Raw genomic sequence first — 24959 nt, 5'->3', positions numbered from 1 at the left:
GTTCACAACTTTAACTAATAGTACTCTTATTCAAAAGGCGATAGATCGGAACCAAGGCTCCAAAGTGTTCGCAAGAGACAACTCTATTAAGCTAAGCCAGCTCACTAAGTTAAAGACGGTGTACGGTAGTGTGACCGAGGTTCTGGGTGAGACTGTGACTTTTACAGGCATACCTTGGTCACCAAACCTGTTAATATGTAAGCCACAGATCCAAGAGCTGAGCTAACTCGACACTATACCGAAGATATACCGGATATCAGCCTATACGAGATTAGAATGACTCTCAAACAGCTTAAGAACAACAAGGCACCAGGTGATGACGGAATAACCTCGGAACTTCTGAACGCGATTGGAACACCGATACTAATGATCCTTCAGAGGCTTTTAATTTCGTCTTACCCGAGGGAATAGCGCCAGAGGCATGGAACAGAACCATGGTGGTGCTTTTCTTCAAAAAGGGAGATAACACCTTACTGAAGAATTACAGACCCATCTCCCTACTGCGCCATGTCTACAAGCTGTTTTCAAGAGTCATCACGAATCGTCTCACGCGTAGGTTTGATGACTTTAAGCCTCCCAGGCACAAGCCAATTTTCGCAAAGACCACATCCATACGCTGTGGCAGGTATACAGAAGACCGAGGATTATAAGTTGCCCTTTGCTTGGCGTTCGTGGACTTTGATTCGATCGAGACTTGAGCATTGCTGTAGTCTCTCCAGTGGTGCCGTATCGACTATCGGTACATCGAGGTGCTTGTACAAAATGCTTCCAAACTCCAGAATTGGAAAGGATTCTGCATAAATATAAATTAATGGCGAGTAGGTACATCACTCACCTTCGGTTTGCCGAAAATATTATGGTCATTCGCTGGAAGACCTCTACACAATGTTTAAAGACCTTAATCGAGTTTCCCAACAAGTAGGTCTTCGGATGAAAATGTTATTAACGTAAAACACAATTTTGACTAAGATTTTGATATGCCTTATGCCACAACCATAACTGCGTCAAAAAACCAACATCTGCAAGAACTCAAACTAGTTCTACCAGCAGAATGCCATGACTTTTATGATTCTTTGCCTCATTTGTAAAATACAAATTTATGTAAGGTATTAAACAACCTCATTTCATGTTATTGATTAATAAGCTACTTGATTTTTTACTAGTTATTTTTGTCCAATAGCACCTATCTAGTAAATAAATATATATTTTTTTAACTCTTTTGAACCAATACCATCTAACTCAGGTTATCTTGGTATATGGCAATATTACGACAATCTAAGTTTACATAACATTTTCCAGTATTTATTTACCTTTTTTAGTGATTTTAACATTTCTAGTAACTTATAAGCTGAAGCGATGAAACGTTTTTTTTATCTCCTGTAAAGTTGACTTTTTTGAGATAGATGGTATTGATTCTTAACCGTCGATATACTAATGGTGTCTATCAGCTAGATACAATAGGATTTGCACTAAGTTGTAGTTCACAGTCTGAAAATAATGCTAAGTCAAATGTGAAACCTCAATGCTTGACAATGCCACGGGGCGATGATGAGGAATGTTCTAATAGTTCTAAACAGGTCACTGAGAAGCAACCTCCAGACACCCAAGAGCTGTGGCATCGACGTCTAGCACACTTGAATTCAAGAAGCATGCACTTAATGAAATCAGGTATGGTCATTGGAATTAATTATGATAATACTAATTATAAATCATGTGAAACTTGTGTTAAGGGGAAGCAGACTAGAGTACCTTTTCCTAAAAAGTCTGAAAATAGGTCCAAAGAAGTTTTAGGCCTTGTGCACACAGATTTATGTGGCCCGATGCCATGTGCATCTTATGGTGGGTGTAGGTATTTTTTATTATTCACAGACGATTTTACTAGAAAGTCCTTTGTTTATTTTCTGAAATCCAAAGATGAAGTGTTTGAGTGTTTTATTAAATTCAAGGCTCTTGTAGAAACACAAACAGGGATGAAAATAAAAACTGTGCGAAGTGACAATGGTCTTGAATATGTGAATAAAAAATTACAGGTTTATCTGGAACAGCACGGGATAATTCATCAAAAGACTGTCCCGTATTCACCGGCTCAGAATGGAGTCAGCGAAAGAGCCAACCGAACGATTGTAGAGAAGGCACGCTGTATGCTGCAGGATGCTGGTCTGGACAAGCGCTTCTGGGCTGAGGCAGTACAGACAGCAGTCTACATCAAAAACCGGACACCAACTAAAGCCGTAATGGGAGCCACTCCTGAAGAAAAATTTACAGGAAAGAAGGTAAATGTCAGTCACTTTAAAATTTTTGGATGCAGCGCATATGCCTTAATTCAAAAGAGGAAGAAACTAGATCCCAAAAGTAAACCATACACTTTTATAGGATACTGCGAAGAGACTAAAGGCTATAGGCTTGTAGATCTTGATAATCCTAGGGCAGTAGTGATAGCCCGTGATGTTGTCTTCTTCGAGAATAAATTTAATAAAAACGATACCTCTGTAAATGATGCTATGACGTCACATGATGAAGGTCTTGACTTGTTCTCGCCTGTTGTATCGGTAGAAACTACTGACAATAGTGGAGAGCAACCATCTGGCCAACCTCAGTCTGAGCCAGGGTCATTTGATGACAACCAGTCCCAAACTGGTTCTGATAATATAAGTCTATCTGATGATGATCATAATAATATACCAAAACAGAGGAGACAAGAGATTATCGAATCAAGTGACACTGACTTAAGTAACTTGACTGTAGAGAGTACAGATGATGTGCTGGATAAAACTTACGTTCCAGAAAGTTCGTGCTATGACTCTGAAGAGACTTCAACCTTCTTCAGTCAGTCAGACTCCGATGAGTATGCTGGTATGGCAGCAACGGCAAATTACGGGAACGTGGATGATCCGGTCACCGTGGAGGAGGCTTTGAGCAGTGAAGATGCCAAGAAGTGGCATGATGCAATGACAGATGAGTATAACTCTTTTTATAAAAACAATTGTTGGACTTTAACAGAATTAAAGAAAGGCCAGAAACCTGTGAAATGTAAGTGGGTTTTTAAAATAAAACGAGGCTTGAACGGAACAGTACTAAAACATAAAGCTCGTTTAGTGGCAAAAGGCTACAGCCAAAAATATGGAATAGATTACCAAGAAACATTTGCTCCTGTAGTCAGATACTCTACGATCAGAATGTTATTTGCTGTTGCTGCCCAGCTGAACCTAAGTATTGATCATCTAGATGTGAAAACGGCATTTCTAAATGGTGACCTCACAGAAGAAGTAGTGATGGAACAACCAGAAGGATTTGTTATAAAGGGGAAGGAAAACCAAGTTTATAAATTAAACAAATCAATCTATGGTTTAAAGCAAGCTGCAAAATGCTGGTATGATAAAATTAATGAGGTACTGATAAGAAAAATGCATTTTCAGAAATCATCAGTTGAACCTTGCGTTTATTTTAGATATAAGCATGGACAGCTGACAATAATTGCTTTATATGTTGATGACATTTTACTATTTACATCTTCAAACAAGATAAAGAAGGAAGTCAAGGACCAGTTGATGAAAGAATATGAAATGAAAGACTTGGGAAGGGTTCATGAATTTCTTGGAATGAGAGTTTGTACAGAAAAAGAAAATGTCATTACTCTTGATCAAACTGACTATATAAAGTCTGTTTTAAAAAGGTTTCAGATGGAAGACTGTAAACCGGTGTCCACACCAATGGAAGTCGGACTGAAATTACAAAAAGAAGAAAAGAAGACTGAAAATGTAAAATATAGAAACTTAATTGGATGTCTCATGTACATTGCTGTGTGTTCTAGGCCCGACATAGCTCATGCTGTGAGCTACCTGTCTCAGTTCAACGACTGTTACTCTGATGCACATTGGAAGGCCGCGAAACGCATTTTGAGGTATTTAAAAGGAACAATCAACTACCGCCTGATCTATGAAAAATCCGACCTCAACGTGCGAGGCTACGTCGATGCGGACTGGGCTAGCTGTGAAATTGACAGGAAGTCATACACAGGGTATGTATTTAAAATAGGTAATTCCATAGTGTCTTGGGAGAGTCGCAAACAGAAAACCGTTGCATTGTCAAGCACCGAGGCTGAATATATGGCTCTTGCCAATGCTTGTAAAGAATCGTTATTCATTCGTACTTTTTTGAAAGAATGTTTAAATATAGACTGTGTAACTACCTTGTTTAATGATAACCAGTCAGCACTAAAATTAAGTGAGAATTGTATGTTTCATGCTCGTACAAAACATATAGATATTAGACACCACTTCATTAGAGATGTTGTTAAGAATAATTTGGTTAGGATTGAACATTTGTCTACTGAAAACATGACAGCTGATTTGTTGACAAAACCTTTGTCAAGTGCTAAGTTTAATAAGTTTGTATCTCAACTTAACTTAAGGATCTCTTAGAACTGTAACTAGAATAAAACTACTTAGAATTGTAAAATGTTTAAATTGTATTTATTTAAAAGGAAAAGTGTTTTGGAGATCTGTTTATGTTTTCATATATTATGTATGCTATATAAAGCGGCATGTTACTAATATTGTATGCAATTTTTGTTCCAATTTTAACTTGATTTATTTGTATCTCAGTCATTGTTGACGTTTATTTTATGGGCAGGTGTTGGAATGTAAAACGAAACGTAACATTGAGTAGTCTATTATCCAGTAACGTCAAAGTCAAATCTGACACTGCATGTCATTGTGACTTTATTTTTTTTTTTTCTCTCTCAATGGCTGTGTGCCTATGCGGTATCATCTCTGTCGTACTTACAATAAATATCTATTGTTTTCTCTGCAATCTTCTTTCTTTTTGACCCTAACCCATCAAGCTACCCTAGAAAAAAAAATTTTTTTTTTCAAAATTTTATTTTACCGTTTTGTCGGCGTGATTAATATACATACCCTCACAAAATTACAGCTCCCCAGTGCCAATAGTTTCCAAGCGAAACCTCGGACAGACAGACAGACAGACATATCGAAACTATAAGGGTTCCTTGTCTGGACTACGGAACCCTAAAGAATGACATTACATACGTATGAAAATATTATGTATTCGTAGTTAAAGTAACCGACTTTTAATACATTTTTTAACTATTAGTTTACATTTTATTAATATTTAACCATTAGTAGCAAAATTTAACAATTAGTTATTTTAACTATGAATCAAAAAACTGGTTCTAGGTTGAAGCAATTGCTTGTCTTACTAAACGACTGGAAGCTACGGAACCCTGCACTGCGCGTGGCACAACACTGGGTTACTGATTTTTTCATATAAATCTCATAGACTCGAAGCATAGACATTGCAAAATAGGCATTTTATTAAATATCACGTGAGATTAGGGGTGGGGGAGGGGCTCAGGCAAAATCTCACCAAATCTCACCAAGGGGGGCGGGGGGGTTGAAAAAGGGCCAAAATTGTCTCACGTAATTTATGGACGCCCCCAAACGAGACGAAAGTAGCTTATAGTTTCTCTTGAACAATATCTGCGGTCACTTCAATGCGGTCGGATCAAGTAGACTCAACTGACGGAGACGTATATTTAAAGCAATTCAGTCCTTATTAGCATACGAATTCGTAAAAATCGAATAGCATTTCGTATACCGTATTATGTGTGAATGTGCAAGCGAATTGGAATGCCAACACTTCACAAATACGTCTCAAAATCTCGTGGAACAGTCTTAGAGGTGCGCTTGCGCATTGAGAGTATGCTAATTATTGTGATCATGATGTCAGCCTACTTCCTTCCTTATTCCATTTTAATAAGATGGCACTTTAGGCATACAAATCTATGGAGTTATTTTGTTAAATTAAATAAATGCGAAAGTAACTCTGTCTGTCTGTGACTTGCTTTCACGCCTAAACCACTGAACCGATTTTGATGAAATTTGGCATAGAGATAGTTTGAGTCCCGGGAAAGGACATAGGATAGTTTTATATACCGGTTTTTGAAACAGGGAGGCGCGCGATAAAGTTTTTCTGTGACTGACAAAATTTGGCGGAAAGCTAGTTGTTTTTAAATAAAGCACTGTTCATAAAAATTTTAAAGAAAAACTAGAATGGGCGTTCCACGTCATTCGTCTTAATGTTTATTGCACATTAACCAGACGTTTCCAAACAATTACGCAAACAGTAAAAAACCTAACAAACTGTGAAGTGATTACAACTAAACCACATGCTGTGTTATGTGTCTAAATACGTATTACCTACTTAGTATTGTGGTATTGTATGTACCAACAAACAATTTTAATTAAGCTAATATCCTCCTTGTTTTGAATGGTTCAAGTATAACGACTGTTCAAAGTGCCAAAATAACTACAGATTCTGTTCAATTAGGTATTTACTAGGTAATAAGGTTAGCAAAAAGTTTTTAACCTTATCATGATCATCATAATCACCATCAGCTTAGTAAGTAATAGGACTAATGTTTGAAGAAGTTAATTAATCAGTAAGTAATATTCGCTACATAATAACAGATTACAAAAGTCATTGCTAAACTCTATCTAGACTAATAACAGGAGTAACAGAAGATAAAATCATATAATATAGTGCAAGTCGCAACTGATGCACATTTGTAATAAAAGAGATTTTGCAAGTATAATTTATATTTTCATGTGTCGACTATACTGCTGTTCGTCTGTCTGTTGAGCTTTGCGGTTCACCGTGTGGAGGTTAGCCGAATGAGCGAGGCTAGAGATGTGCCGCTGAGAAAGTTCTCGTTCCCGGCAATATTCCCAGTGAGAATATTCTCGAGAACCGAGAACGCTCCCGGGAATATTCTCAGTGTTCTCGACAGAATACATTTAGTTTTAATTTTAATTTTGTTGTTTATATGTGGTATTATTTGTAATGCTTCGATGTTTTATTAACTGGGCGTTAAGACTAGTCGTTATAAACAAGGCATGAAACGTGTGAGTGAAATATTGCTGTCTTGCTCACTCTTTTCGTGGTGAACGCGTACCGCGGCTTTAGGACTCGGGTACGGTATTTGAACATGAGTGTGCCTCTGATTTTTAAGGCCCTTGCCACTCTGGCGGATTTCAAGCGGATTCAAAGCGGATTTAAAGCGGAGCGGCGACGCGACGGAGACGCCGCGTGAAAATATCGTGAAGCTTCCCGAAGGCTGTCCAACCGAGCTGGATTCGATGATTGACCTTTTTTTTTCGAAGTTGGACCTACCTAACTGGACTGTTTGTCCCAGGTATACATTGTTGTCAACAACTTCGAGTGTAGAGTCTCCAACTTTTAGAGGAGTGGGTGCAACACGGTTTTTAGACGTGATTTTTAAATCTTGTCCATGGTCATTTTGAGACCCACTTGTTGAGAGACTATTGAGGCCATCGAGCATTGTGCCTAGATCTTCCTGCTAAATCCGCTCCAGCCCAGAAGCTTGAAAACATCTTCTAGGGCGGTGGTCATGACGTCTCCCTGTCTCACCCCTCGCTGCAACTGGATAGGTTTCGGACTGTTACTATGGCGTGTTTGTACAAGCCTTTCAACACTTCAATGTATCGATAGTCAATTTGGCACAGTTGGAGAGACTTCAGCACTGCCCATAGTGCCCATGTCTCAATCGAATCGAAGGCTTTCTCATAGTTCACAAACGCAAAGTGGCTGATTATACTCCTTGATCTTCCGTATAATCTGCCGTAGCGTATATTATTATGGTTTATGGTACTAAAGCCTTTTCAGAAACCGGCTTGTTCGGGGGGCTGAAAGTTGTCAAGCCAGCTAGCGTGACAATTCGTAATGACTATCAAAAACAGCTTATAGATATGGCTCAGAAGCGAAATGGTTCTATAATTCTTCAACAAGGTTTTGTCGCCTTTTTTAACGAGGAGTATCACCATACTTCTTTGCCATGCCGTAGGCGTAATTCCCTTGAGGATGTCGGAATCGAACAGCTTCTGAAAAGCCTTTAGTACCGGCGTTCCACCTGCTTTCAGAAGCTCAGCCGTGATTACGGTGCCTTGTTGTTTTTCAACTGTTTCAGAACCATTCTAATCTCGTACAGACTAAAATCAATCTAGCTAGCACGTATTTTATATAAAAATGTGTCAAATGATCCGTCAGACAGGCTATCCACAACTTATCCAGAAGTGGCGAAACAGGCCCTTACTAAGCGATTGTGAAATATGCCCTTAATGTCAAATGTAAAGAATAGTTTGAAAAACTAAAAACACGCTTTTAATTACTAACAGGAATCATCAGGACCCTGGACATCATCTAGCATTAAAGTGCTCGAAAAGACAAATCCAACGAACCCAAACTCGATGAGTTTCCGCCGTTTCGTTTAGGAGTTCCTATGGCCACCTCCTGACTCCATCATTAGGACCCTGGACATTATCTAGCACTTAAAGATATCGAAAAGACAAATCCAATGAACCCAAATTCGATGTGATTCCACCGTTTCGTTTAGGAGTTCCTTTGGCCACCTTCCAGTCCCATCATCAGACCAGCTGGTACCACAATATTGTATTGTCATCTAATCTGCATAAAGTTTAATGATGATACAAGACTTAGAAATGCATGTAATTCAGATTCTAAGATTCCATTACATAGTTAGTTACATACACGACGACCTAATAAAAGCGTGTTAAAAACGAAAAAAATTGACAGTTATATTATTTAATTGCATGTAAAAAGAAATTTCTGTCATCTTACATATCATTAAAACGACATTTCACGACGAAAAAAATAAAATATAATAAAGGAACAGTTGCCGAGAATATTGCCGAGAAAGTTCCCGAGAATATTCTCGGGAACACTGAGAATATAGCCTTTCTCTGCAAATAGAGTGTATTGTTTAATATACACTTATCTTTCGACTTAATTTAAAACTATTTTACTTAAGAAAGTTTGTTTATTTCCATTTGATAAACATGATTCTCAACCTTTCTCACTTAGGAGAACGCTCCCGGGAGCGCTCCCGAGAATATTCTCAGTGAGGAGAGCGTTCTCGGGAACGGCACATCAATAAGCGAGGCTATCGTTGCATGCAGATCTGTTCATCATTTCCGGCTTACATAAGGCCGCACGCGCTAAATATTTTGGGACATTCATCATTGATAATAATAATGTGAAGTTATTTAAATTTAAAACAACGTTATTATATGGTTATTTTATGCCATAATTGATGAATATTTGACAGTAGGCAGACATAATGTTCATAAATTATTTATGACAATATGACATAGTCGCGGACGTATCCAGCTGCTGTAACAAGTTTGAATCCCGACGGGGTCAATGTTACATAGAGCACAAGCATTATACATACAAGGACGTTTATTGTATTTAATAGCATAAGGCTCTACTTTTCTTGGGAGTACTTGATAATTTGACCAATTTATTATTAAATTAATTACCTATATCATTGTATTCTGGGTAATCCCTTTTGTCACTAGCTGACGTAATATATTTCTAGAGGAAACGAGAATTGATAACAATTTGTTTTAACATTTATCTATGTGATGTCATCGGGTCCAGGTAAACTAATACAAAAGCATGATTCACTCCATTTGCTGATTACAACACAATACAAATAACTAGAATACTCGACACAATTTCGATAAGTGTTCATTTTTAATGTATTCTTATCATTTGATGTTATAAATACAGTCTAGTCTAGAAAAATAGATATACCTACCTACTAACCACAAATCACCAAGACAACCCATGTCATGGTCAAAAATCCAACAAAAATATAATAAATAAATAAATATCTTTGGACAATCTCACACAACAAATTTTAATATAAAACAACGAATATTGAGCATCCCCAACACAAGAGCTAATGAAGGTTGTTTTCTAAATTGACCAAGCCATAAAAATGACAACTTTTGAAATTATATTCAAACAAACTTTATACGAATTCCTATACAATTAGTTAGAACCGCATTCGGATGCGAAATGGAATCCTTGAAACAAAATAATGCTGAAACATAACCATCCCTTAGGGAATTAGAGCGCCATCTATTAATAAATAAACCAACACAAATTAATATTCCCCTTTAGTTAGCTTCCAAACCTGTCATTTCTCAGAAGTGAACGGATCATTAGATACCTGATTCAGCACGAAAACAGTATTAATTGGGCCCGGAACGGATCCCTAGTGACGTAACAGGGTTCCGTCCGCAGCTCAGGTTGTGTAACGTTACGTAACGACGCGATTCGTTTGAGCGATCCGAAGGACCGAATCGACCTTGCGTGTTACGGAATTAATTACATATCACGTAATTAGCTGTCTATGATTTCAATGCGTTGTGTATTTAGCACCTATTCTTGCATTATGATCTTCTAGAAATGTTAGGTTTGAGAAAAACAAAAGACTCTTCAATCATCCTCATAATTTTCAGTCATAAGACGTCCACTGCTGAACATAGGCCTCCCTCAATGATTTCCACAATGGTCTTCCCGCTACTTTTATGAGGCGGTCGGTCCACCTTGTGGGTGGATGTCCTACGCTGAGCTTTCCGGTACGCTCTCTTCAATAAATTAATAAAATAAAAAATGTTTCACTTTAACGTGTTAAAGTGTACATGGTTCCACGATTGATTTGAAACGAAAAGTTATTTTTAAATGTTGCTCCATTTTTTTGGAAACAACATAAAAATAACTTTTCAATTCTAATGGTTTTCAAAGAGAAGAAGTCACGAACTTCGCTTTAGAACATCAAAGCTTTATCGAAAACGAAACCTATTCAAACGAATGTTCTGGGATATTTCGTGGAAATGGGCCCATCAAACGGGGAGAAGTTCGAAGAAAAGTGTGAAGAAGAACAGGCTGATTAAATATGCGACAAACAATACAACAAGGCTACAAATAAGATAGTTTATGAAACATTCAGTAGCTGGAGTGTGCTTTACTAATTTTCTTTTCAACCGACTTCAAAAAAGGAGGAGGTTCTCAATTCGACCCGTATGTTTTTTTTTTTTTCTATGTTTGTTACGCGATAACTCCGCCAATTATGAACCGATTTGAACAAATCTTTTTTCGGCGTATAGGTAATACCTCAAGGGTGGTCCCATTTAAATTTAATAATAGAAAAAACAACCCCCAAGGGTGGAAAATTGGGGATGAACTTTTTTATACGCAATATCTCCGCCAATTATAAATCAATTTGAACGATTATTTTTTTGTTGAATAGGTATTATCAAAAGGGTGGTTTCATGCGAATTTGAAGAAAATATTTCACCCCTAAGGGTGGAAAATTGGGGATGAACTTTTTTATGCGCAATATTTTTAATTTTTAGTTTTTTTTTGTGTTCACGCATTTGAAGTCGGTTTTATTTTTTTAAAAAGGTAATTATTATAAGTTCATAACCCCAAATGTCCTAATCTTAAAATAGTGAACCATGAATATTTAAGAAAACCTGACCTAACAGATACTATAGCTTAGCACATACAAATGAATATAAGTTATGGGATAGGATAGACCATCAGAATAACATGACAATACATTACTATGTATTGACACCAAAAAAACATAAAATCAAAACAAAAACAGCTTTTTTTATGTTTTCGAATCGTTGCCAATTGCATCTACGCAACGTTGTAATAGAAAAAGAAAAGTTAAACAGTAGATAGTCTATAACAATGAAAAACAAAAGTAACCCTTAGAATTGGAATCTTGAACACCTTACTCATGTAGTAATAGTAAAAAATACACAATACAAAATTGCTGTGTTAGCTCGTCTGTCTAACCCCCAATCTCTAACCTACAGTATATTATAACTTCTAGTAGGATTTATATTTGCAATCATAATGAGTTTGTGCGAATCCACTACGAATGATGGATGACAACAAAAGATGTTTTAGACATTAATTAAACAAGCAGTTAAACGATGAAAGTTTTGAGTCTGTCCTAGAATAACCATAGACTTTATTACAAAATGTGTCAAGTTAATCATCATCCACCCGCGTCACCGAGCGAGATGGTAGATAATAGCATGAGCGAAGTAACTGACGCAAGCTGACTCTACATCAAATGCATTCAACTCTGAATAGACGACTCATGCTGCATCAATGTAATAATTACTAATAACCAACCATGTTTCACTAAAAAAATATACAAAATGGGTACAGTAAAAATGGCATTGCTACGAATAATGAAGGGTTAAAGATAAATTTGTGGTCCATAACAAAATTTATTGAAGGATAGCACTTTATTTACAGACAAAAGATCAATACAGAATATTGAATGAAACACAAACCACCACAGTAAAATGATTCAGATAAAAAAACACGAATAGATATAAAGCATTTAATTAATATTGAAACCAAGCAAATATGCAAAATTTTTCTATTACTAGTAGATGTAGCTAGGAATTTACAAGACAAAGAAAATAATTGATCAGTTGCAATTAAACTCATTACTGATTGAATACCATCAATTTGAGTCAGCCGCGGACTCGCTTCACGACTGTTCTAGATGTATGCCAATCGATTCATCAAATAGGTAGTATATTATGTACAGTCGACAGCACATAAAACTACACATTTTATCGGAAAACAGCACCTATTGGCATTGTAATAAGATGCCAGTGTTTATGTGATTTCATTTGTACTTTAATCTGACAATTTCAGAGTTTTTTTTTAATCAAGCATATACTTATTAACATTAAAACCCAGAGCCAGTCAGTATGTTTGTTGTTAACCCTGAAATGGTCTGAAAACGAAAAGAAAAGAAACAAAATTGTTGGAAGAACAAAAAAAAGACTTTTTTCCTACGCATTTACCAATTATATCAAGAAACTTATCAGACCAAAACACACATTCATGTTGACTAACGCTATCTTGACAAACAAACAGAATCGGGTAATCCGATAAAGAAGAAGCGAAGCCAGGCGGCCGTAATGTAATTAGCCGGGCCAATGTCGATCTTAATGATTTATCGAATTTCACTCTATTGGATAAAGAATTTATTAGAAAGATATAAATAAACAAAATTATAGTCATGTTTATTAATAACTTTCTCTAAAACGTCTTGAGGACATAGTGATAAGAGACATACGGATATTTGACTTATCTCCACAAGTATTTCTCAATAAAAATACAAATATCTAAACAATCGAGGAAGCTGACTTCATCGCAGCTGTAAACAATAAGCAAAACCATCAAAAACTTTATGATTACAAATTATAAACGAATCGAGACTTTAACCGCTCAACTATAAGATTAAAATTAGTTTACATTCGGCTGTGTTGTTGTAAACTTGGCGCTTGGCCCAGAATATCTTGAAAGGGAAGTTCAAGACCATCATATTACAGTAGATTAATTTGAAATACGACCTCAGGTAGCACTACATTCTGTTTTTCGTCTCAAATCTTGTTGCAATGAAGAAAAATAACTAGAGTCTAAGACGCAATTCGAAACCATTGAGATATAATGTACTACGTACTAGAGAAGACATGTCAACTAGACTGTTTCTGGCACGCAAACAGGTCCATGGACCGAAATTCAATTAGTATGTGCTCAGCGGTTGCTGTGACAACACGCTTGAGTGCAGTTATGTTTTTTGAAATATGCCATCCTATAGACGAAAATACTGTTCAAATAACTCCAGATACATATTAAGTAAAAATCAAGGAATGACTTTTTACCATTAAGTTGTACATTTATGCACTTTAAAACACTAATTTAATTTTAATTTGTTAATTATAAGGCGTCACCGCGGCGGCAGCCATTTTACGAAAATTTCAAAGAATAAAAATCGCAGACTTGACACTGACGCATAAATTAGTATACGAAAGGAAGGTTAAATACAGCATAAAAAGGATTTTTTAAAAGATTAAGCACTTTGTATTGCACAAATTACTAATAGTCCAGTCCAGCCCCTTGTGTTAAGCTAAATAAGCTTGGGTTTCGGGTGGGCTCAAACAATAGTCGTGCGGCATCATGGATCAAACTTGTTTGAATCTCACTGCTGTTGTTCGTATGCAACTGGTTAGTTAGTAAATCACCCTAATTATTGACACCTAGCTCACGAGATAGGCTAAAATTATAATAATTGTACAGTGTGTCTGGTCACCAGTGTCCGACCCGTTAGGGCGCAATAATATGATCAATTTAATCGACAAATCCAGTATTAAAAAATTACAGCTATTTTAATTTTTTTAGTTTCTGAGTCCGGATGGATTCATTTATTTACCAAATCTACCGATGTACAGGACCTATGAGTATAAAAGTGATTCGTTCGACAGCTGAAAAAGTAAGCAATACGTTGTCATCAAAAGCTTCCATTTAAATTTCTTAGAAACACTTGAACGTAAAAAAAATGATGCTTCTTTTTAGATTGTTCAATGTTACAAAAAACTAGAAAGTTTTACATTTTTAGATGCACTAAGTCATTACCTAAAAACTGATATACCTTGGCTTTAAATCAACTAGTCTAGGTGCTAGCTACACAGGAGATGCAGCGGTGAAAAGGAGAGGTGGGAATAGTCCCGTAACTTCTACCTCACAGCTATTATACGTGTACTCAACCACTGAGATAGTTAACAATAGAGACAATAAAATAACTGAAAGTTTCTGACTTTCAGTTATTTTATTGGTTCTGGAATGAAGGCGTGGGTCATCCCTAGCTTTGTTCCTACCGTGACGAGTGGGAATTTTTCTAAAATCTCAAGATGGACTGACTGGAGATAGCAGGAAGACGCTGGGTGCAGGCCACTATCAACTGGGCGATGTGGAAATCATTAGAGGAGGCCTTTGTTCAGCAGTGGACGTCCAGTAGCTAAAATGATGATGACGATGTTTCCTTACAGTATCCAATTCAATAGGCAGAAACTAAACGTAAACAAAGTGTCGCCTCTGTAATGGTATCACATTATCTATAACTCATAATATTTCGTGCGCTGTTGGATGACAGTTTTAAACTAGAGATGGGTAATTTTTTTATCGAATTAGAAAATACCAGTTAACGATTCTCAAGGCGATTATCGATTACATTAGATTTTAATCGGGAAGAAAAATAATTAATGGCTTAAGCATCAGTATGAAGCCCATACGCACTTGTAGCACAAGTAACACGATTAGCCTCAGTCCCCTCAGTTGTGAATTCGGAATCGCCAGTTGTAATTTTAAAATCGCATCACAGAGTGAAGTAACTAACACCAAAAAACGGCAGAGCGAAGTGATTTCGAATGATTCAACTGCTACGTTTTGTCACTTGTCTAGGAGGGCTAATTTTAGTCTAAGGGAGGGGAGCTTAGATTACATTACAGGAAACGCACAATATAATAAAAGAAAATAAAATAATGTAAGTAGCTGAACCTTTTTGCTATTGAGCACAATGAAAATTTAACACAATTTAGCCGATTTGTTTATTTTCACAATCGATTCACAATGTCTATGATGAGGCGACCGCAGGAACGTCACTATTCGTGCAATCCTATCAATGAAGTACGACATTTTCTGGTGCAGATTTTATCGCCATAAATTATGAAACTTGATAGTCATGGATTTGACTGACAGCTGTCCGTCAAATTCCCGCCCCGCACCCCGCACTGTACATATTTTGTTCGCGATGTCTGTTCTATACGTAGTAATATTACTTCAATGTTCGAAACCTACATCTTGAAATCAAGTAAAATAGTTTCCAAGTTAATGCTTGTACTATTCTGCGCTGGTACCTAAAAATAGTGATGGCATTTTGTTGAAAGGTAATGCCATCTTACCCACTCATAAATTCAAATAATACACAATAAGAAAATCGTGAAATATCAAAAACTAGCAAACATTACGATTCTACACAAAATAGGAGTTTTTAGCTCTGGCAAAACTGTATTGTGTTTGATACTGTTATGGAAAGGAAATGTTTTTCCTTCAATACTAAATTCTCTAAAACTTGTTTATGTGCTTACAAAATTAGATAATAGCGTCGTTCGTTGTTTTTAGTTTGCCAGTGTCATAGAGCAAGGCTAATGAACGTTAAGCCTAAGCGCAGACCACCGACTTTTTGTCGGCCGATAGTTGGGCCTGATTCTAATTTGTATGAAATCGGTGCAATGAGCGCACTTCCATACATGCCCATACTGATTAACTGCCCAACTAAATTATCGGCCAACTAAAGGTCGGTGGTATGCACCTAGGCTAAAGGTGAGCTAAAATAAAATCCTAATGAATCAAGAGCCCAATTAAAAGCAGTAAGAACTGATTGATATCAGAATGAACCTCTATATTTAGGATTGACGCAATTCGCGTGACCATTTGGGCAACACAAAGTTGCGGAGTACGCAAACGCTTTAATATTAATATTTGCCTTGGTATTACGTATTTGAGAGGATTTACTACAACTGTCATGTTATTTGAATTTGATATGTGACAAGGACGTCCACCCACAAGGTGGACCGACGACCTGATAAAGGTAGCGGGAAGGCGCTGGATGCAGGCCGCTACCAACCGTGCGATGTGGAAGTCATTGGGGGAGGCCTATGTTCAGCAGTAGACGTTCTGTGGCTGAAATGATGATGATGATGATGATGATGTGACAAGGAGGAAAACAACCTGTTATCTCGAACTGATATAGACAATATGGTTTATGGTTTCTTTGACCGAGGATCATGACGTCCGTATTCACAGACATTACTATGAGGTCTCACAGTGCGCGTAGACGCACAAGGTGACACACGAACCAATCACAGAGCTCCATTCAACGCTGTGCGGTCGATTTGCTGCTTCACTTGTTTGTAAATACGGGCGTGAGTCAGTCAGGAGTTACTCCACAGGATGAAATCGCTTTTTGAGCTCTATGCATCTCGTTCGCTCATTGAGGAATTCCAGTATTAGTGAGAAGGACATGATATCGGGATCGTACTTCCGAGTATCGCCGTAAGTAAGGAACACTTCCCCTCTTGTTACAAAAGGTTAAATTCGCCTTGATTACTAGTTTCTATATGTTTTAAACCAGTGTTCATCACTCGTTTAACTTTTTTGTAACAAGGCACATCATATCTACACCCTAATTCGTCATGAATGATTGAAGGGTAACTAAAAAGGGGTTGCCTAAAACAAACAAACCTCTTAAAAGGTTACACCAGCTTCGCAGAAACACTCAGTTACGTACGAATACAAAAGCCTAATGGCTGACACACGAGATATGAATTTCAGAGATAAGGTGCTTATCGTATTACCTGATAACGTCATTGAACACCTGAGACGAAATAGGCACGACGTTATCTTCATTACCAATATTAAAATAGAGATAAGTACACCTAACAATACTTATTGAAGTTGATGCATGTCATTTCTTTTACGTATTGGTGAACATGAAAATCTTTGTAGTAGTAGGCGTAGGCATTTGCATGTTAATCAACATCTTTTAAACACCAATTTCAAAAGGGCGAATAATAATAGATTTCGTCGTGCTCTCTAATAAAAGATATCTAAAACCAGTGCAAAAATATTTTTCACAATTAGCCATGGCCTTCATTTCATGCATTCAAAACTAGTTGTCTGTAGATTTGTAGTCGATAGATAAAAAGTTTTCAAGCTCACTCTCGTGGTTTTTTCTTCTGCTCTTCGTCACAATATGTTGTTCAAAACATTGGTTTGATGCGTGAGTAAACTCTATTTGTGATATCGACGCAAAATGCGCTAAGCGCCAAGGCCAACGTTGTTGGTGGTCACTCCACTGTAGGAAGTGACGTGAAGACGACCGCGCTTTCACTGATGTATTTGTTTGGTTATCGGCCGATGAACATTATTAATCTCTACAAAGCATTGCCAATTTCCAACATCCTGTATTGAAAATTAACCATGAAGGTGAACGGTCAGTGTTCATTTAACTGCGAACTCATGATATTTGTGCCCACATACCTACTCAGATTGATTATTTCAATAAGCCCTTAGATTAGAATATTAATACGATAACCAAAATTGAAACGTGAACCCCAAAAATGACTCATATTTCAATAGCGCCAGACAGTAGACTCGCTTGACAGACGATACGGGGCCTAGACAGAGCCGAGAGAACACTAGAACGCTTGGAAGGTTCTCGAAACAAAGAAGTCGCAGGGTCAATGACTGGATTGTGATGTAACTCATTAGTCCTGTTAAGCGAAATGAGGACGAGTGCAATCCGAGCACATAATCGATTTGGTGGCGACGATTATGCGAGCTATCGTTGTGGATGTGGATAGACAAATCGATTTGGGGGCCGCGCGATTGCGAGCGTTAGTGCTATCGTGGATAAACAATGAAGAGTACTGTTTTGGCACGGTAAATCACCTTTATGATTTGTTGAAGGTTAAACAACGTGAATCAAAATGAAAAGGAGACAGAAAAAGCTTTTTGTCTGCTTTGTTTGAAAGCCAAAAGAATTTAAAGGATCTAGGAAAGGAAAATCGCGTGACAAGCACTTCCATAATTTGGAAGTGCCTAATTCACAATAGGAAGCTAAAATAAATTATGAAGTTAAGAATTTAAATAAACTATGAGTCCAAGTACGAGCCATTAGTATGTTTATGATATTTAACTACGTGTTACTACAACAACCGTTGCTATGTTGACAACGCGAAGTGATAGTTACTTTGTAGAGTAGGTATTAATATAATCTAATAGGGCACAGCAATCAATGAAGGTTAATTTCTTTTGTTATCAATTAAAACTTTAGATAATTATGCTAATGCTAAATACAAAATTGTCTCGCGAAATTGTAAATACCTGACTAATATTTTGCTGACAAACGTAAAAAGATAAAATAGAGCATCGTTTAAAAGCGATCAGATATTAGACAAGTAAAATATTAAGAGAAAGTACCAGTTATACCACTTACAAATTCCTGTTTCAGTTGGCGATCCAATCAATCTACTACATCATTAGCAATAATAACAACAAAAAAGAGTTTATTTTTATCAATTAGTAGAATATACTACTACCAATAAACAAGAGAAACACACACGTGATGAATTAGCAAAATTAGACAAACTACTGATGTTTACATTCGCGTAACATAGCAATTTGACAACACGTGATTTGTGTAACCTCAAGAAATCACCACATTCTCAAGGGAAGCACGAGAATAAGATTTAGTTTATAATTCGCGATGTTTTGAAAACATCCACCGCGACTCGATGACGTCCGAAATCGTGAAGATCGATTTCAATCCTAAGCACTAATAAGGTTTAAGTGTTATAACTGCAGTGTGATCTCAGATGACATAAGCTGAAACTGGTTCCAAGAAATTTAAAGCCATTCCCGTTGATACAATCATGATGATCCATACACGTGTTGCACGGACTAAAGAAAATTGATCTCGCAACATTCGAAGGTTGCAAATATGTTTATGGGCAGGGCACAGAACTGACGGCCGATGGGGCAGCAAGGTTCTGGAGTGGAGGTTGCGTACCGGAAAACGCAGCATGAGACGTCCACCCACAGGGTGGACCGACAACATCGTAAAAGTAGCAGGAAGGCGCTGGACGCAGGCCGCTACCAACCGGGCAACATGGAAAGCATTGAGGGCCTATGTTCAATAGTGAACGTCCTATGGCTAAGATGATGATGATGTTGAAATATGTTTATTTATAGACTAAAAACTCTACAACAGAGTTTTAATGTCAAACTCTGAAGAGAAGTCGAGTAAAAGACTCTTTAATACAAGCTCTAACCTCACGTACACCACTCTCTTTTGTTTCCACTTTCCATAGAGCCAAAATTCCATGCCATTGCCACTCCGATCAGCAGGTCAATCCGGCAAATGCCAGGTCAAGTTCCTTGCGCTCCGGTTCGGTCGAAACTAGGACTTCTGTGACGTCATTGTTGCACGCCGGTGCTAAATATAGCGAGCACTAAGTAACCTCACCCGGTGACCCAGTTAAACCCGTGCATGTACGTACAATCCGCCCTTGAGAGAAAGGGAAGTTCGGATCCGATTGAAAATCTCGGTAAAAATGGTTTTTATCCACGAAGCGAAAGGATTGATAGTTGCGTTACTTTTCGTATCAAAGGTGAGATAAATAAATAGATAGAAAGATAAATTAGACAGTTGAAACGTCAATCCGAATGACGATCTCATTGGCGCCAAGATAAGCTCCTAGAGCAGTACACTCTTGGCGCCCAGACAAAGCTCCCAGGCATTTGAACACTGTTCTTAGAACTCTGAAGTAAAGATTTACATTTTTAATAATATTTTGCGTTGACTCTTCATCTATTTGTTCGATTTGGACTCAAAAGGCATGAAGAAATAAAGTTTCGTATACCCTAATTATTATTCCTAAAGAATCGACAAGAAATGTATGCTGAGCATTTGCAAATTCTCATAAGCTGTCAATATCTTCAAATTAATAACTTTAGCACTTACCCGACCGCCCTCATCAATCGGCTTCGCAGGCCCATTGTACGGGCAGTATCTCTGCTTGAAGTCAGTCTTATTTGTACACACGCCATACCATATGCACTGGCCTTCTGCTGACGCCAATGGGATCTGAAACAAACGAGGAAACAATTTAGAGCATGCTGTATTTTTGCAAAAGATCCCTAAAACCTTCATCCACCTGAAAATCTAAGAAAACGTTATGAAACTATCAAGGTGGAAAATTACATTCTTGAGGTTCTTAAATCTTACGTTACCTCCAAGGAGGTATTGTTGTAACCAAGGGTTAATAGTTTAATTATATTTAGAAAGGATTCGAACACCTAGTTGAAGGATCTTTGCTTAATAAATAAAGGACACGTGTCATAGTATATTTAGTTTAAATGTGGTAAATTGTGTCAACATGGACAGTGCGTTTAATTTCCAAACAAGCCTAAACCCATATTGATTGTTAGATGTTAGACTTTGCGTGCTAGACAGCTATTCACTGAAACTGAACTTGCCGAAAATTCCGGTTGCCGAAAATTCCGGCTAGCAAACGCCATTGGCAGTATTGAACATGACCTATGTACAGCAGCACATCAGGATGTAATTTTTTGTTGCAAAATAACCCCATCATCATCATCAACAGCCCTTTACAGTCCACTGCTGGACTATGAGCCTCCTCCACTATAGTGGAGGGTTTTGCCATAATCTCCACGCTTGGCAGGCGGGTTGGAGATCGCAGTTTAAAAGATTGATGTTTTTCAGAGAGCGCTGCTGCCCATTCTCTGTTTGATGTGTAGTCCCTAAGTCGCCTCTTACGACACCCGCGGGAAGAGTAGGGGTTGGTGTTGGCAAAATAACCCCAATTCCTACTAAATAAGATGCCACAGTGTTTAACTGGATATGCCGTGTTGTCTGTACGTTAATGTGACGATATTTAGACCGCACATAGAAAAGATTGTATGAAAATGGAACATTAGACTCATAATTTCATATGAAATTACCTACGTTGATGTAGTTTTTAGGGAGAACAATTTAATCGCAAAGTATTCGTATCCGTTTGAATAGTCCACTGTTTTATTAATGTGCGCAATCAAACAAAGTGCAATGCAATTTAATATACCGCATCCGTATGCAGCAGGATTACATTTTTTTTTTATTATCTGTATCTCCTAAAAAAAACATTATTACCTACAATATGATAACGAGACGACTTTCAAGCACTTATTAAACTTCCCGAAATAAAATTCATTATACAAATAAATAACATGATGTTTATTGTTAGATTTGTCTTTTAAAACACGTCAATTTGCAAGAACCTTCTAAAACCGTTACATGATAACAACTTTTCTAATAACGTTGACCGATATGCGCAGTCCTCGAGCACTTTGACTTTAAAATGGCCTGTCTACGTCAAACCACCATCCAGTATTTTTGGAAGGCGAAAACAAGCCATTAATCAAAGTCAAACTGAGCTCTACATCTCACGATTCAAGGTTCAGAATCGAAGATCGGGATGTTGCATTGAAATCGTGGTCATAATGATATTAATGATACAGGATACAGGCGACAATCGCCTTATTCGATCAGCAAACACCCGCACAATGTAGGACACATGAATACAGATGCGGGCCCGTTATTTAGTAATGACTTTCAATAGGAAAATGGGGGCGGATTTTTACTTTAATCGATATTATTACATTAACATTAGAATTTAGGTAGATGCCATAAAATCTGGCATAAGTAAGTTAAGTATAATGACAGATATAAAGTTCTTAGATCATACCTTTTAAAGCTATACTATAGGAAATAGCCCCAATAACATCATTTTGGCTAATTAATGCTAAACTGATGAATCACTTTTGTTCAATATTGATTTAGCTGTGATTAATACAAAATTATCTTTTAGTTTAAGAGTCATTGGACTATTTTAAATTTATGAATAGTCCAATATGACAAATGTAAACAACATAGATAGAAGACCTGATAGTGATTATGTATCAATTCAATAACCTTTCTAAGAAGTCGGATAAAATAAGAGTGTGTTACGTGGAAATGTTCGTAAACATTTCTTGAAAGAAGTATAAATATTTCTAAATCTATTTAAAAGTAAAAATCGTTTATTCAGGTTTTATGGCTGTATGATTTTCCAGAACGAAAGCATCCATAATTCAGGCCGTTTCAGCTCCCATCGATATTTCAGTTAAATATGCTTTTGGGTCATCGTCGATTGAATGACCTGGGCCAGAATGTATCAATATAAAGCACTATTAGACATTGACCTTTCACCTCTTGCAAATGGCACTAGTTAACGGTTAGGACGATTATACAAACATGGTACTAAATAATAGAAAAGGATGGCTATCAATCATGAAGAAGGTAGGGTTTATTCCATTTCACATAGTTCAAGATTCGAAAAATAGTATAGAGTACTGCTTAACTGCTCATACAATATTTCTACATGATATACTGTATTTGGTAGAACAATATCGCAAACCGTCTACCTCATTGTTGTTTCATCAAGGTACTTGATAATAACAGATAAAATACTAATATCTACTATCTAATCCAAAACAAATCCTTTGTCCAACAGTGGACGTCATTTGGTTGAACGAACGAATCCAAAATAAAGGCTCACAAAAAGAGCAAAATACCTGTTCGCCCATCTCTAAAACTAGTACGGATGCAGAAGCCTTTCATATTTTAATTAAAGGGAAAAGCTTGAACGTTTGACCTATAGAAAGTTCTTGCATTGAAAACATACGCCCCCGAGTTCGCTCAGTCTTTCATTCAGTCCTTTATACCACATTCAGGGGCAGTGGCCTCTAAATACGTGTTATCGAAACAGTTCGTTACCACCACGTCTTTTCATGATGATAAAAGGAACAAGCATCAACAACCTGCGTAGATGGTGAATGAAAGAGATTTAGGATTGTAAGATTGTAACTAATGGTTACGACGTGAACTTTCTAAGAGCTTTTGTTGAAGAAAACTTGAATTGTCATGCCATCAACAAAATTGTTTTTGTAGCGCTGGATAAAGATCGTGCATGTTGTAAGAGTTTGGTAGGTACCTAGTGTAATCGAGACTAGATTGAATACACGTAGAATTTCCAATAATTTTTAATTAAGGCAATAATTTGAAACTGCATAAATCTTCTAAGAAAACATATCAACTTAAGCCCATAAGTAATCGATCTCCAGCGTCACGTAAGTATTACATATCAATGAGATTCTCATGAAGCTGAGCCAGCATTACTTGTATCTTTACTAAGTACTTGCTAATCTAAATTTCATTTTCCCCGAACAGCGATACCGAACACGCAACGATATAAGGATCAATAACACTCGAGTTGAGATATTTAATCGCAAATCGTGTCGTGTGCTCCTTTACCTTTAATAGCTTCACAACAGGCGATAATAAAGTATTCAGGAACAAACAACGATTCGTTTGAAGTCGTATAATTATCATAAATATAAAATGATTACATGTTTATCAGTAACACAGTTGAAGGACTGGAATGCATCACCTACATGACGGAATCGACGTACGGTTATTTTTTAACTCAAGCCTAGGCAGGCGCAGACCATCGACTTTTAGTTGGCTGATAGTTGGGCCCGAATCCCGATTCTAATTTGTATGAAGAATCGGCCGATACCAAATCGGTGTAATGTGCGCACTTCCATACATGCCCCTACTGATTAACTGCCCTTCTAAACTATCGGCCAATAAAAGTTGGTGGTCTGCGCCTAAACTTAAGCTTTACCTTGACAAAATTGTGAATCAGTTACAAGTATGAGTTAACCTCTGAACGGGAAGTTATCCGGCAGACTTTAGTACTAGTGGTTACTGACTCAGACGTCAAGCCCGATCAATGACGCGAGTCTGACTCACATATCAAGTATCAAGTTAATTTATGCGAATCGTTTATAAGTTAGTCTCATACACAAAACGTATCCTTTACTCTGACCTTATCAACGTTTCGTCGACCTTTTATCAGTTTACAGACCATTTAGACAATACACTGTTATCAAATCAATTTAGATTTATTTCCACGTGCCTTCCAATGAGTATGATCTCAGATGTGACAATGATTCACTCAGTTAGCAGTAGTTTGTTTACTTTATTACTATGTCAAAGCAATGATGTTAACAATGCAATAAACGTGTTTCCATCATGGTTTATTTCTTTAGTTCACATTCTTGGGGTTTAAGAACTTGTTTGTATGGGAAAAGTGTTTCAATGCTTCTCACACTCGTTATAAGTAATACATAATTGAATTAGCCCTAATCACTAGTAGTGTGTAAGTAAGTGGTCGGATAATGTTACTCCTGCAAAACATACTAGGCCTATAAAACCTAAGCCGGTATGAAATAAATACTGCATTGCACGTCAGACGAACGTGTTGCATAAATCTTTTATATTTTATTTTATGTACCTAGTTACTTTAATGCAATACTATTGTTGTATTCATGTATTGCAGTGCGTATATTATTTAATAATTGGCCGTAAACGAATGATTCGTGCGTCCAATTTGGACAAAATAATGCTTTTTAACAAATAATTCAATGCGACAAATGACTTCGATCCGATACATTTTCTAACACTTTCATAACAATGCAAAAACAAGACGCAATTATTATTGCAA

At 37.1% G+C, this 24959-nt stretch overlaps 1 protein-coding gene across 1 annotated transcript in view; it reads right to left on the bottom strand.

Annotated features, from left to right (window-relative positions):
- The window catches only part of LOC135079024 (NPC intracellular cholesterol transporter 1), a 73221-nt gene that overhangs the window by 39985 nt on the left and 8277 nt on the right, over window positions 1-24959 (bottom strand). Inside the window, exon 2 of the mRNA XM_063973653.1 lies at window positions 20315-20437. Coding sequence (XP_063829723.1) covers window positions 20315-20437 — 123 coding nt within the window. The remainder of the gene's footprint in view (window positions 1-20314; window positions 20438-24959) is intronic.

This window comes from Ostrinia nubilalis, chromosome 15, assembly GCF_963855985.1.
Source record: "Ostrinia nubilalis chromosome 15, ilOstNubi1.1, whole genome shotgun sequence".
Taxonomy (NCBI): Eukaryota; Metazoa; Arthropoda; class Insecta; order Lepidoptera; family Crambidae; genus Ostrinia; species Ostrinia nubilalis.
The sequence above is the reverse complement of the archived record's forward strand: the minus strand, read 5'-3'. Positions and strand labels throughout refer to the sequence as shown.